Source organism: Protopterus annectens, chromosome 11.part0, assembly GCF_019279795.1.
Source record: "Protopterus annectens isolate FY-2018-M chromosome 11.part0, PAN1.0, whole genome shotgun sequence".
Classification (NCBI taxonomy): Eukaryota; Metazoa; Chordata; order Ceratodontiformes; family Protopteridae; genus Protopterus; species Protopterus annectens.
Window position 1 is genome coordinate 283303897 of NC_056745.1, and position 15549 is coordinate 283319445.

The following is a 15549-nucleotide window of genomic DNA, read 5'->3' on the forward strand; positions in this document are numbered from 1 at the left end:
GAGCTCTTTCTTAGTGGCTGCTGCCATAACCATGGCATCTACCAGGACACCTTTGCTCCAGTGTGCTCTGTCCTTTAGGGGGGGCTAAAATTCTATCTGGGTGCTTGGGGATAGGCTCTACAGTATCTGGTTCCTTCCATGCCTGGCAGGAGACAAAGTCTATTAGCTCATCAGCTAGGGGGAGTCACCAAAGATGTAGGTAAGCCAGACCCAAAAGTCGCTTCCTGGAAAAGGGTGTCAGAAGACCATCCACCTTTCTGTTTTAGAATTTCTACCATTTCTCCAAAGGAGACATTCCTCAGGTGGAGATCTGGGAGACCCTTCCCCTTCAAAGTCAGTGTTCCTCAGTCGGAGATTCTGAGGGGAATATAAGTGTCTTCTTTTGCACATTCTTTTCCAAGGGACCTCATACGTGGGATGGTCTGGTGAGGTATTGGAAGTGACAGGCAGCCCTGAAGGACTGACCGGAGACTTGAAAAGATTGGCTGTCCCAGTGAGGTAGAAGTGAGAGGTTCACAACTAAGACCCAAAGGTGGTAAAGAAGTGAGATCAGAGAGGGGACAAGGACATCCTCTCTTTAGGAGAAACGAAGGGCCTCTCCACAATATCAAAGCCAGGGAACCTATGCAAGACAGAAGCTGTCCGTATCAGAACTGAAGGCTCCTGTACTAATGACTCCCAAATCCCCACTGGCCCCCTTCCCCGAGGATGGAGTCACACCCAAGCTGTCCACCACTGAAGCATCAAAAGGCAAAGATGGCTAAAAATTTCAGAGTTGATCCCAAACTCCCCAGAGCCAATGCTTCAAGTCCAAAATTCCTGCTCCAAAAGAATCAGAGGCTGGTGGCTCAAGGAAGTGGTGAGAGTCAAAGAGTGACCCATGTTCAGATCTGATGAAGACACCCCAAAGATCTCCTACCAGAGGGCTCAGAAACCACTGGAGAGATCGGATCGAAGGAGAAGATATTAACCGAGAGTTGGTGGTAGGCAGGCTGATGGGTCCAAAGGGAGACAAAGACAGAATTACCCCCCTGTCTAGATCTGAGCTGTATGCAACTTCCTCATTATACTATCCACCTCGGCCTCAGACAAGCACCTGGTGGACTTAAGCAAAGAGCTGGTAGATGGCAGCCCAGAGTGCTTCTTTGGAGTCTTTTGAAAAAAAGGAGAAGGAAGACTAATCGGTATCGGCTCCGGTGAGTATCAGAGTAACCAGAACCAAGGTGATTTTGCTTTCCAGACAGTAGGATCCAAGGGAGTCTGATCAGAGGTTTTTAAAATTTTTGATGGTGGCTCAGTGGTCAGAGCAGAAGTAGGTGATGAGTCCGGAGACAGTTTTCTGGAGTCCTTATTGTTAGCAGCCAATTCAGGTTTCCGTCTGTCAGACCTCTTAGAGAGGGTTTGAGCCCCAGTTGGAAGAGAAGAGGAGCTAGAAAGGAAAAGGCCCTTCAAAACTAACTTATTTCCTCTATTAATAACAGCTCTGGTGTTGAAACAAGCAAAAATACAGCAGTCTGTATCCAATTGGGCAGCAACAGGCACAATCTCTATTGGCATCAGAGTTGGGAATCTTGCACCCAGAGGAAATACATTTTTTTGAACCCAGTCGGCTTGCCTGTCATTATGAAAACTATACTACACTTGATCTTAACCAAAAGATCAAGGACTAAGTTGAGAGCAATAATACAAAAGATTTTTATTTTTTTTTTATTTTTTACAGAACACAAAAGTACAAACAATGGTACAAAGGAATGCTCTCTAATGGGTCGAAAAAGGAGAAGAAAGAAAGGCAAAGGTGCCAATGGAAACCAAGGGAATACCAAAGATCAAGTATAAGGAGGAGTTACTGCCTAATGGAATAGATACTGAAAAAAACTCTAGAAAGTAAGGGAGGACAGATAAGTAAATACAGTAGATAAAATAGATTGAAAAGTAAATTCTGAAAATTGTGAGTTTTTACTAAAAAGACTCACTATAGCTGGAGAGAAAAGGATCCGTGTCTGAAGCGATATGGTGGCTAACGAGATCTGAGGTATGTGAGGTTAGTGGGGCATTGTGGATAGAGGGAGGAGCTCAACAGCTAGATCCAAGGATCTTGAAAAAGCAGCTGAGTTGGATCACAGTCGGATCAGAGACCCATCAGTTGAGGAATGAATGAAAATTACATCAGATCTTGCATTACACACACACAAAAGAATTTTACTGTGACCAACTAGCCTATATCTTTAATAATTAGTCTAAGCTGCTAACAGTGATCACAACTCAAGCAACAGAAACACTCACTGCATACACACCCACACACACCAACACAAAAAACGCATACTCCAACAACACCTAAATGCACAGAGACACACACACACACAAAAGTATGCACACTGACATGCTGAAAATACCACTAACAATAAGTTTTTCCTGGCCGGGGGGGGGGGGGTGGCAAGCCACCCTGCACCTCCCACACTCCCCAATTATATATGCCAACTCTGAGGTAACACAACAGTAGGAAAAGCACATATTCTTTACCCCCACTGTATAGTAATTTCACACACAATAAAACTTGGTCCTTCAGATCTACAGTTGGCAAACTCTCTCTCAATCTCTTAATGAAGAATCACTAACAAACACCGACTACTATAACAAACACATTTGCCGTAGCTCTATCTAAACCTATGCAATACTTACCTGCACCTTTCAAAAAATGCAACATTTGATACAGTAGAAAACTTTTAATCAGCTGTGTCCTCAATCAAGTAAAGAATACCTCTATATGTATAAACACCTCAAATACAGAAAAGCTTAAAAATGGAAAAGCTGCTACCTGTGCACAGCCTCCATCTCCATGACAAAAACACAATGAAACACCAAATTAAAGCAAAGCTTTTGAAGAGTGGCAAGTCCTCCTGCACCAACCACACCTCCACATCACTAATTACACTATGTAACTGCATAAAATTAGGGAAAGGACAAGTTCCTTATCACGATTTAAAGTACAGCTTTCAAGTAACAGAGAGCTGATGAAATTTAACATCAGATGAGATGACGGATTCAATCTGCTGTGCAAATGACCACTTGACTGCAGCCCATATATGCATATATTTGCATGTGTATGCACACACATACATGTGCGTGCGCATGCACACAAACACACATGCGCACACACATGTACATTCCAGATTATGGTGCCTTCGCACAGATGTGATGACACAAGTATAGTTATTATTAAGCTGCCTAGTCAGATATAAAAGTTAGTTACTGTTCTGCGATGAAACCTGCGGTGCCATTTCATGTAACCAGTTGTATGTATTCACTTACCATTCCATAGCTTCATCCAAGCCAGTGCCTTTAGTTGCAGACGTTTTGAAAATCTGCCACTTTTTTTCCTTCAGGGCAGGCAGTCCTAATGAATTTGCCACCTCTGTAGGAGTCATGGCCAATTCCATATCCTGTTTATTGGCAAACACCACTAAGATAGCTTTCTTCAACTCTTCTTCCTGCATTAATAAATAAAACAGATATTCTTGTTAGGTCACAGTTGCAATGCATTTAAGCAAGCTGATATTTCAGGTAAAGCAATACTGGTATTATAGACACTACGGCCAACAACAGAAGTTATGCAACTACTGTTAAAGTGTCATGTACACATGGGAAGTTGTAACCACTCCAGCGGATTCCTGCAGCAATTCACCAAACTTGCCAGACGTGGCTATATTACCATCATAAGTGGCTTAAAGTATTTTCCCAGCCTGACACAAGAAGCATTAAACTTGTGGATTTAATTTATTATTTTCCAGAATCGCTGTAAAGGAATAAGTTACTGAAAAATTACAAATATTCAAGCAACAGTTGATGTGAAAAATTCTTTCAGAAGCTAATTATTCACAGCCTTTTCTTCTCAAGGTATTATGTGATAAAAATATTATTGTGTGAATAAAAAACAGAGATGTGGAAAATTCAGAAATGGTTCCACACAAACAACTTTACGTGTACCCATTATATCAAAGACAAAAGCAGCTATGTCTTTTGCCAGTCATGTGTAGAAGACACTCCCATCCTATCCAATCCTAACCTGCACTGACAATAAGAACCTTTGCCACTTGTAACACAGATGTACTTATTTTTAACAAAATAAAAGTGCCTCTGAAGTTGTTAGTCAAGACTCTATCTAGGACCATTGCTGCAAGACATTACTACTTATAGCAATATTTTTGTCAGCAGCGTCGCTAGTGGACAGCTTCAACTAACACTCCAATCATGGACAATATAATATGGATGCTCATCCCCACACAGTGCTCTTACATAAGCAGTAACATCTAGACTCCCCAGATCTTGACCCCAAAATGTACCAGGTGGCCTTTGCAAGAAATAAAACTTCAATTAGATTACATATTACAACACACATCTCAAATTCTTCCCTTACTTTACAAACCTGTATTAATTTATAAAGTCCCACAAGAACGGCCATAAAAAGGCACAGAGTAAAAGTAAACAGACCACTTTGGAAGTACCTCTCTCAAAGCTAACAATGTGATAAATAGTCTCATATCAAAGGCATTTATTTAAAAAAAAAAATTCCAACCACCTTTTCATTAACAGACCCAAAAAGGAAAATAAGCAGAGAAAAGACAACACTTATGACATCATGCTCTACCGGCTAATCTTGCCAAAGAATACCCTACTCCTAAAATGGAGCTCTAATGTGCTTTACAAAAGCTCTACAGAGATGCTCAAATCAGAATGTTAAGGCCCAAATGACTGAAGCAGACACATTACCTAGAGGTGCAACAGGTTCTGCAGTTAAGTTCCCTTAAACAGCATTACTGAGAGATTAAAAAGCTTCCTACTAGAAAGAAATTTTAAGAACAGAAAATTGTATTAGTCTGAAATTTCTAAAATAGATTACAATCCTTATCTAAAATCCCACTGCCTCCTTTTTGATGTACATGTGTCCCTCTTCCTATCATCTTCTCCTGACTCTCTTCACTTTATTTAATCATCCTCTCATCCATTTCCAGCCCTCTACCTTCTTACAAAGCTCTGTCTGACTTTTGAAATTTTTTCAGGGTTAAGAAGGATATATGCAAAAATTTCCAAATAAATATTCTCCAATACTGAGACTAATGAGATTTTAATTAAACTAATAATAATATGTTAGATTTATTTTCTGAAGATAGAGGTATCAATATTCCTTTAGTAATAAATTGCCAATAAGTTGTTTTGGGGGCTGATTTATATTTTTTATTATATTATACAAGTATGAAGTTTCATTTTTCATAGTTGCATTATTGAAAAGTATTCCAAACAATCCACTTACAAATTTTGGAGTATTTTTAAAGGAAGAGTTAGTTAGTTATCCTACATAGATCCTTAGAGTATGTCAAAACATTCTGTAACCAGCTATGTGAGGTTAACTTAAAATTTGATGACAATTTTTGTGCATCTAAGACCTGTTGATTTTTCAAGCAGTGCAGCCAACATATTAAGTTCTTGTTACCAAGAAATAAGAATATCTCTATACATTCTATCGGGGAAGTTCTTAGTAATACTGAAAGGGATTAAAGTTATGAGTTTTCCAAAATGGTGGACAGCCTGTAAGCATACTAACAGTGCAGCGCCTGCAACCTAAACTCTAATCTGACCTTAGGCCGGTGCATCGCTCAAAGAAAATACACAATACCTCAATGGAGTAAAGCAGAAATGAGAGTAATTAATTTTTTCATCTATATTTTTGCTGAAATTCTTTCTTTTTGAAGGAAAATATCTACTTGATGGAAGTTGAGCCCTGAACCACATGACGTGGATTCTCCTGGATTAACAGGCCTAACACAAAAAATAAGGAGAAAGCATCTCTCAGAACATGACTTATTACTAAAAAAAAATCTGCATTATTATAAAGCATCTAACTTTCTTTTTGAAGGAAAATATCTACTTGATGGAAGTTGAGCTCTGAACCGCATGGTGTGGACTCTTCCAGATTAACAGGCCTAACACAAAAATAAGGAAAAAGTGTCTCTCAGAATAGGATTTACTACTAAAAATTTCTGCACTATCAACAAGCATCTAAGTTTGGAAGTCGAATAGAGAATCGACCAGATAAAATGGAAATTTTAACCACAAAAACTAAATACTCCTGAGAAAGACGTCACTCCCAAAAGACAAAAAACTAACAAGCTGCAACAAGAAGCTGCTAAGATGTCTCTAAGATCAAAATAGGAACAATCTTTAACATTGGAAGACCTTAAAAATGCTCTGCAGCCCTTACAATTAGAAGTGCAAAGTTTTGCAAATAAACTAAGTACATTTGGCTCTACTCTGGACCAAATTATGCTTAGACTAGAGCAAAGTGAAGCCAAAGTTATGGAAAATGAACTAAAAATAAATGAACTTCAGCAAAGGCTTCAGACCAGCAACAACACAATTAAAGAATTACAACAAAAAATGTTAGATCTAGAAGTCAGAAGCAGGCGTAATAACTTTATCATAAGAGGAATTCCAGAGAGCGTTGACAATACACAACTTAATTCAATAATAAAAGAAATACTAAGCTCTCTCTTGAATAATAAATAACTCTTTGATGATATAGTAATAGAAAGAGCCCACAGAGCTATAAGGCGTGCACAAAGTGACTCTCCGAGGCAAAAATATGTCAGACTGCTTAATTCAGCATATGTTCAACAAGTACTAGCAGCACACAAAGCTAAAAAGAACTTTACATGGAGAGCACATAAAATCACAATAACTCAAGAGCTCCCTTTGGAAATTAAACAAAACAGACAGAATCTTAGTAAATATTGTGCTTACCTTATTGAAAACAAGATTCATTTTCAAATGAAATACCCTGCATCTTTAATTTTCTACCACAAAGAAGAAAATAATATCCCCCGGAATCCCTGAGCAAGCAAAATCCACCTTTCTGCATCTCTTCAAAGTTAATCCTGCTTGAAACAACCCAATTCATCTTCTCTGAACTCAAAACAACGTTTTGGAGGGCTTCAGCAAGATATTCTGCATGTTTCTATTTTAAAATAAGCTAAAAATAACACCATTGTTTTATTTTTACAGCCCTGGAGGGTCCGTTTTAGCATTTCAGCATTCTGTTTTCCCATAATCCTATTCAAATCAGGAAGCTCTATGATCCTTTCACCTTTCAACTTTAATGACATCATAAATGACTTGTTTCCAGCCCCAGTGCATCTCTGGGAATGGGAAAGATACTAAATCAAGCCAGGAAAGCTCTACAAACAATAAATATTAAACTTTTAACCAAACTTTGCTTTTCTCATCAAAGAAACCTCAAACTGTACGTTTCAAGCCTCTACACTGCTATAATTACAAAGAAGAAGGCGACAGAAGAAAATACCAGTCGTTTGGAAAGATCTAGAATAGAAAAGGCTGTAGCTGCTTTTAAATATTTCAGCCTCCCTTCCTGCAGTATTACAAAACCTTGTGCTACACTGGATAAACCAAGGTACTGTTCTCTAAATTTATAAATTCTTAAAAGCTACCCAAGTATAGCTGCATAAAAAAATGATTTAAAGGTGCTTTTCTTTAAGTCACTGCAGATGTCAAGAAACAAGGATTAAATGGCATCTGGATCAATGGGTCTCATATAAACTCTTAAGTATTAAACACTCCCAAATGATTACAGCTATGCTTTCTTGTATTATACAATTATATAGGTGAAATGCTCTAACTAATCCTGGGGGGGCACTCTTCTTTTCTCAATAATGCTTTGAAACAGGGTGATGCACTTTGGGTTGTGACTTTTGTTTTATAATAGCCTAAATTAGTATACTACTTTGACATTAGTAAGTTCTTATACATGGCCTGATCTCTATCCTAATAGCATGTTGACTGGGTTGTATTTGAATGATTCTATGACTAAATGATAAATAGAGTCATTTCTTGCATGCATATGTGAGAAAGTGACACTGACTAGTTGAAAACAAATGAGTGGACATGGACACGATCTATCTCAAGTTTTGGATTATGGTGTCATATTTTTATTCTTTGTATATTTGGATAACAAAGACAGATGTTTGTTGTATGTACATTGCCAGTACATACATATATAAAAGAGGAAATGTCCAGTAGCTTTAAAGAATATAGCTAGTTGCTTATAAAAGGATTACTCTAACTGTTTTGGAACTTCAAAGTGCTGCCTTTTCTTTTAAGCTTCTTTTAGATCTGTTCTATATAAAATGTTGTTTAGTAAACTTTTTAATAACTTTTGAAATATTAAGAACTAGAACATATTGCCTCAATATAAAAATTTTCTAAGAATTTACTTTCTCTTACTTTACACATACCATTTAATTGAATAACTAAAACATTATTTTAGGAGGTCAGAAAATCATTATACTGTAAATAAATAAAAGGAGCAGGCTGTGCTCAGTCTGTAGCTGATGACTGTTCACGTTTGGAACATTCTAGGTACTTTTGACATCCCTCTGCTAAATGTCTATATAACTTTAATAAAAATAATAGTTTTTCATTGCTTTTCAACTCATGCACAATTACCAATACAGAGGGATGGGTGGATAGACACCTATTTGGGGTATAGGAGTAAGTCACTGCATCAATTTTAAAGCTTAACACACTAACAGACAAGTTTTATTACTATTTCTCTGCTTATCAGGCAATGAACATCATGATAAGTAAATTAAGACATGGTATCAATAGATGCATGGAATGATAAAGGGATAGTGGATAAAAAAAAGAGATTTAATCATGCATCTCACATACCAAAGCAAGGCTAATGTAACCTTCCAGCAAGAAACTCACTTGGATGACCAACTGTGGGATCGGGAAAGGAAAAGGAACTGGGTTAAGCAAATATTAGCTGCAGGCCATAATTCTTTATCTGGGGGGGGGGGGGGGTAGCCATTATAATAAATAAATCTTCTCAATTATAAATTACTTCTTTTAAAGCTGATTCTAGTGGAAGATGGGTATTATTTACTAGCGAATATCATACTCTAAAAATAAACCTTTACTCTTTCTTAATATATATAGCCCCTGCTCTAATCAACATCTCTTCATTTATGAAATCTTTAATATACTAGCTAACCACCCAAATCATTTTTGTATCATTGGTGGGGACTGGAATACTTTATTAAATCTAGACAAGATAGATCACATAATGAAAATAGGCATTCGCAAAGTACAGTTTTGTACCTACCATAAATGTAGATGTTCGAAGATCCACATTGCTGCAGTCCTTACATATGGGTAGTCCGCTGTCCTCGGTCGGCCCGAATACCAAAGTATTAGGCTGACGTCGGTCAAGGCGCTTAAAACTGACATCAGGACGTCAGGGTACAAATGCGCATGACCGACGTCATATCCTCAGTCTTTTCTTGCCCCAGATGTCAGAAGGCCCTAAAAAGAAAGGCCAAAGCCAAAAAACAGCAAAAAACAACCAACCACCCCTGCACTAATCATATTTACAATATTCACAACCCAAACCACACAACCACCTCTAACTACAGAGGGGAAGGAGGAGGTAATTGGACTGCAGCAATGTGGATCTTGAACATCTACATTTATGGTAGGTACAAAACTGTACTATGTTCTTCATCTCACATTGCTGCAGTCCTTACATATGGGTAGAATCCCAAAGCAGAGGTAAGGGAGGATGGCAAAACTATAAAGCATTAGGAGCTGCCAAAATGCCCTGTAAAATTGCAGTGGCAAAACCAGCCCTAGATTTAGAGTAAAGTGGAAGGTGGTAATGCTTAGAGAAAGTATGCACTGAACTCCAAGTAGCTGCCTCCAAAATATCTTTAGTAGCCACCCCCCTTAAAAAAGCTGAAGAAGTGGCAGTAGCCCTAGTGGAATGAGGCCTAATCCCAGCTGGAATCTCCTTACCATGATGGGAATAACAGAAAGCAATACAAAAACCAATCCACTTAGAAATAGTCTGTTTTGAAACAGGTTTGCCCTGAGAACCCAAAGCAAAAGAAACAAACAACTGCTGAGACTGCCTGCACCCTTTAGTTCTGCTCAAATAATATCGCAACTGTCTGTGTACATCCAAAGTGTGCAAAAACTTTCCCCTTTATTTTGGGGTTTGCATAAAAAGTAGGTAAATGAATAGTTTGGTTTAAAGCCACACTAGAAACCACTTTAGGCATAAAGGAAGGGTTAGTACGCAAAGATACCCTGTCCTTGTGGAAAATTAGGAAAGGCTCAACCGCCATAAGGGCCTGTAATTCAGAAACCCTTCTCGCAGAGGTAATGGCCAACAAAAAAGCAGTCTTCCATGATAAATATTTCAACTCGGCAGTCGCTGCAGGCTCAAAAGGTTGTAGAGTGAGTTTCTCCAACACAAAATTGAGATCCCAAGCAGGAGTAGGAGCTCTACGTGGGTGTCTTATATTCTTTGCCCCTCTAAGGAATTGCTTAAACAAAGGATGAGAAAATAATGGTGGGTCACAGTCATAGTGAGCAGAAATTGCTGCAGCATGAACCTTAATAGAGGAGAAGGACAAACCTTTGTCCAGTAACTCAGTAAGGTATTGAAGAGCAACACTTAAATTAGGTTTAGAAACATCAAAGTCCTTTGCTGTACTCCAAAATAAAAATCTCCTCCATTTATCTGCGTACACTTTCCTTGTACTAGGCCTTCTGGCCTCCAAAATAACATTCAAAACTTGTTGTGGAAGCTGAGACCCTCCAGGGTTTAAAACAGAATATGCCAGGCTGTTAGATGTAGAGAGTGAAGTTTGACATTGAGTAAATGACTGTTCTCCTGAGACAGCAGGTGAGGAATCAAGGCAAAGGCCATGGAGGCTCCCTGCACCAGACTTCTCAGTAATGGGTACCAGTGCTGTCGAGGCCAATCCGGAGCTATTAAAATCATGTTTGGCTTGTCCTGTCTGACCTTCAGGAGTACCTTTGGGAGGAGAGGCAGAGGTGGAAAGGCATACACATGAAGATTGCTCCAATTGAATGAGAGAGCATCCACTTTCCAAGCTGTGGGATGAAACCTTTTGTGCAAAACTTTGGCAGCTGGTAATTTAGTGGAGAAGCGAACAGATCTATGTCTGGAGTTCCCCATAACACTGTCAATTTCTGAAATACATGAGGATCCAATTTCCACTCGTGGGGATCCATAATTTGTCTGCTCAACACATCTGCTAAGGAGTTCTGTGCTCCTGGCAGAAACCTTGCCTGAAGATTTAGCTGTAAACTGAGAGCAGTCTCCCACAAAATCATTGCTTGTCTGCATAGAGGATATGAATGCGTTCCCCCTTGCTTGTTGATGTACCACATGACAGTTGTGTTGTCTGTTAGAATCAACACCTGCCCTGGAAGAAGTAAATCCTTGAAAGCTATCAATGCAAATTGGACTGCTAACATCTTCTTCAAGTTGATATGTAGATGTTGAAGTCTGGCAGGCCACGTGTCTTGTACCCATTTTCCATTTAGATGAGCTCCCCAAGCTTTGTCTGAGGCATCTGTCGTTAGACTCTGACTCGCCTCTGGCCGGGTCACAGAGAGTCCCTTGTTTAGGTGACATTCCTGAGCCCACCACAAAAATTCCTTTTGAATGCAAGGTATTATCTGAATGACAGTGTCCATATCTTGGCAGTGCTGAGTCCATACATTTTTGAGATACCATTGTAGCTTCCTCATATGCAGTTTGGCATTGGGAAGTACCAGAATACAAGATGCCATGAACCCCAAGGCTTGAAGGACTGTCCTTGCAGTCAGCCTGGACTGACGAGACAATTGGTGGAAGTAAAGAGAAAGATTCTTTTGTTTGTCCAGGGTCAAAAAGGCCATCTGGGATGCTGTATTCAGTCTCACACCCAGAAAGCACATGTCCTGAGAGGGTACTAGTCTGGACTTTATTTCGTTCACTGAATACCCCAGGCATCTTAACACTGCCATCACATACTGTAAATGATGAAGTTGTTCGTCCTTTCCTTGGGCCAGAATCAGGCAATCGTCCAAATAAGGATAGATTTGTATTCCTCTTAGCCTGAAGAAAGCTACCACTGGAGCCAGAACCTTCGTGAACACTCTGGGCGCAGTAGATAAGTCAAAGGGCAATGCAGAGAACTGATAATGAGAAGTCCCAGCCCGAAAACGCAGATACTTCCTGCAACTGAGCCTGATAGGAACATGAAGGTAAGCCTCCTAGAGATCCAGAGTCACCATCCAGTGATCTTTGCCCAGCAGAGGTAAAAGCTGTTGTAACGTCAACATTTTGAACTTGGGAATGTCCAGATATGTGTTGAGGATAGATAAATCCAAAATTGGTCTCCACGTGTTCCCTTTCTTTGGTACTAGAAACAGGCGAGAATAAAATCCTAGGCCCACTTCTGGCAGAGGGACCGGTTGTATGGCCCCTATTTGAAGTAGTAGAGAAATTTGTTTGTGAGCCTCTAGTCTTTGCTGAGGAGGAACGTCCGGCATGCCTTTGAAAGGAGGCAAGGTATGGAAATAAAACTTGTAACCTTGGTGTATGATATCCAATACCCATTTGTCTTGGGTAATCAAAATCCAATTTTCCTTGAAGAGTGCCAACCTTCCTCCCAAAGGTGCTGCCAGGCAAGAAGGATCTGGCAGCTGAAAAGGTAGGTCATTGGGCCTGTTTACGAAAGGACTGGCCCCTGCCCTCACCAAGATTGTGCAGGTGAACTCCTGTTCTAGGTCTGAAAGAACTCTGAGCTCTGCCCCTACCACGCCTAGATCTACCCCTAGACTGAGAATCATAAGAAGGATATGTCCACCCCTTAGCAGGCCAATTCCTACTAAACCTCGGAGGCTGAACTTGCAAAAATCTTTAACAGCCTGCATAGACTTAGCCTTGTCTTCCATTTTCTTCAAGACTGACTCCACAGGTGAACCAAACAACACATCAGACTGCAAAGGAGCATCCAAAATCCTTGTCTTAACATGGTCAGATAAATTCTGATCCTTCAGCCAGGCGTGCCTCGAAGAACTGAACCAGTGGCAGCCACCCTAGACGAGGCCTGCACAGCATCAAAACCACATTGTAATGAATGCTTACCCACCTGTTCAGAGACATGCACCAAATCTTGTAATTCTTTACACTCAATGCCTTCCGCCAGAGCATCCACCTTAGACTTCAATTGAGAAAGAAGAAAGTTTTGATATTTCAACATATGAAACTGGCAATTCAAAGCCCTCATAGCTAAGGTAGAAGATGTATAGACCTTCTTTCCCCATCTATCCAAAGCTCTGGCCTCTTTATCTAGAGGAACCGGATTTTTTACAACAGAGGCCTTGACACCCTTAGGTCCCTGACTAATAGTTTCTGGGTCCGCCCTAGGACTCTTATAAAGATATTTATGAGCCTCAGGCACCCTGTAATACCTATCCGGTTTAACAGGAGCAGGAGGCAGAGAATCAGGATTAAGTGAAGCCTTTGCAAACACATCTTCCACAACATCCAGAACAGGGGGTATAGCCAAGGGCCTATGTTGGGGTAAAAGCAAAATTCCCTAAGCCTTTTCCGAGAATCAGAGAAGTCCTGACCTTCCCACTTAAAATGTTCCCTCATAGAATGAAGTGTCTCTGAAAAAGAAAAATCCTCTGGAGGAGAAGCAGAAGGAGTGGAATCATCTGCATCAGAATCAGAATAAGGAGAGTACTCCTGCAAGTCTTCAGCCGAAGACTCTGAAACATCCAAGCCTGCTCAAAACTTCCCAACTCTGGCTCCACCCTAGGCCTCTTATCAGGAGGGGGCAAAGAACCTCTAATCAGAGTAATCAAATCTTCTGCCATTTTAAGCATGTGCTTCTTAGGCACAGACCCTGCTGAACTAGGAGTGACACCAACAGAAGCTAAACCTGGCCTGCCTCTGGGAGAAGCTTTGGAAACAGAAGGAGAGGGCCTAACCACCCTAGGAAGGGAGGGGAGTACAGTAACCTGAGAAGCCCCTTCAGCCTGACCTGCCTCCTGAGAGGCCACATCCTGCAAAATCAAAGTCTCCCCCTGAGACTCCAGAGAAGTCTCCGTCGGAACCACCGGTTCCACTAAGGCCTCTAAAGAACCAGCGTCCGGAACGGACGACTCATCTTGCCTGGGTTTAACTGTTTTGTCTTTGCGCTTCTTCGTAGAAGCGGGCGCCGGAGAGTCCGACGGCATATTATAATTGCACCGCTTCCCGAAGACCAGCCTAGCACAATCTAACCTTCGCTTAATAGTGCGCTTATTGAACCTAGCACAAAAGCGACAACCAACAACGTCGTGCTCAGGCCCCAAACAAGGAATACACAAAGAATGATAATCCCTATGCGGTATCTGTTTCCCACAAGAAATACAGTTATTCACTTTTTCTGACATCCGGTAAAACACTGAGGCAAGAAAAAACCAAAATATTCCCCAACGGGGTACTTAGCCAACTTGGATTCGGTCTGAAACTCCGAACTCGAAAAATTTCAGAACGCCGAACGGCACTTGCAACGCTGCTTCTGCATCGGACCATGCGGCAAAAAAGACTGAGGATACGACGTCGGTCATGCGCATTTGTACCCTGACGTCCTGATGTCAGTTTTAAGCACCTTGACCGACGTCAGCCTAATACTTTGGAATTCGGGCCGACCGAGGACAGCGGACTACCCATATGTAAGGACTGCAGCAATGTGAGATGAAGAACATCATACCACTATAGCACTTGAAGAATTACAAAATACTTTTGAACTAACTGACTCTTATATTAAATTCCAATATGATGAAACAATATCAAGATTCACTTTCTTCTCAGCCACTCATAAAACCTGGTCCAGAATAGATGCCTTTTCTAATTTCCCAATCACTGCTTTCGAACAGACTAAATTATGCTGCATCACCTAGAACCATTCAAAAAATCAGTCTCTTAATAAATTTTCAAACATATAAACGAAATGTTCCCTATTTCAATAATTGGACATTAAATCCTAAAATAATTCAAAACCAAGAAACGGCACAGGAAATCCAAAATGTCATAGCCCAACTTCAAAATGACTTTATATCTACTCAGATCCCTTATGATATACAATGGGCGGCTGCCAAAGCAGTCATTAGGGGCATAATTATCCAAAAATCTGCATGGTTCAAAAAAAAGTACAATAAGTTTTAAAAGGAACTAGAAACTCAAAAAAGAAGTTACGTTCTTACCATAACGTTCCATATGAGTTGTTCATCTCGTCTTTGTTAATACACGTGGGTTCGGAGCCGATCCATCGGCTCCAAGTCAGCCGCTTTCCAAGCTCAAGATCTTTGAGTAGCTCGAGGCAGAGTCCCTATCCCATGATGCTCTCCTACCAACCCCAAATCTAGTTTGCTGAACCAGCAAGAAAAAAACACACTAAGCAACCAAAATACAACATGTATATAGTACATAACTGTTTACAATAGCTAAATGATAATCTGGCTGGAAAGAAAGACACTAGCAAGACCAACCAGACCACCAGTCATACCTGTTCTTCCAAAACCTGGAGGGGGAAGGTGGGAGGGAGTGTAAGAACAAAGACGAGATGAACAATTCACATGGAACGTTATGGTAAGAACATAACTTCTTTATGTGAAGTTGTTCAA

General features: G+C 40.3%; 1 protein-coding gene across 1 annotated transcript in view; it reads right to left on the bottom strand.

Annotated features, from left to right (window-relative positions):
• ARL1 (ADP ribosylation factor like GTPase 1) overlaps positions 1–15549 on the bottom strand; it is a 284363-nt gene that overhangs the window by 8364 nt on the left and 260450 nt on the right. Inside the window, exon 5 of the mRNA XM_044087773.1 lies at positions 3310–3488. Coding sequence (XP_043943708.1) covers positions 3310–3488 — 179 coding nt within the window. The remainder of the gene's footprint in view (positions 1–3309; positions 3489–15549) is intronic.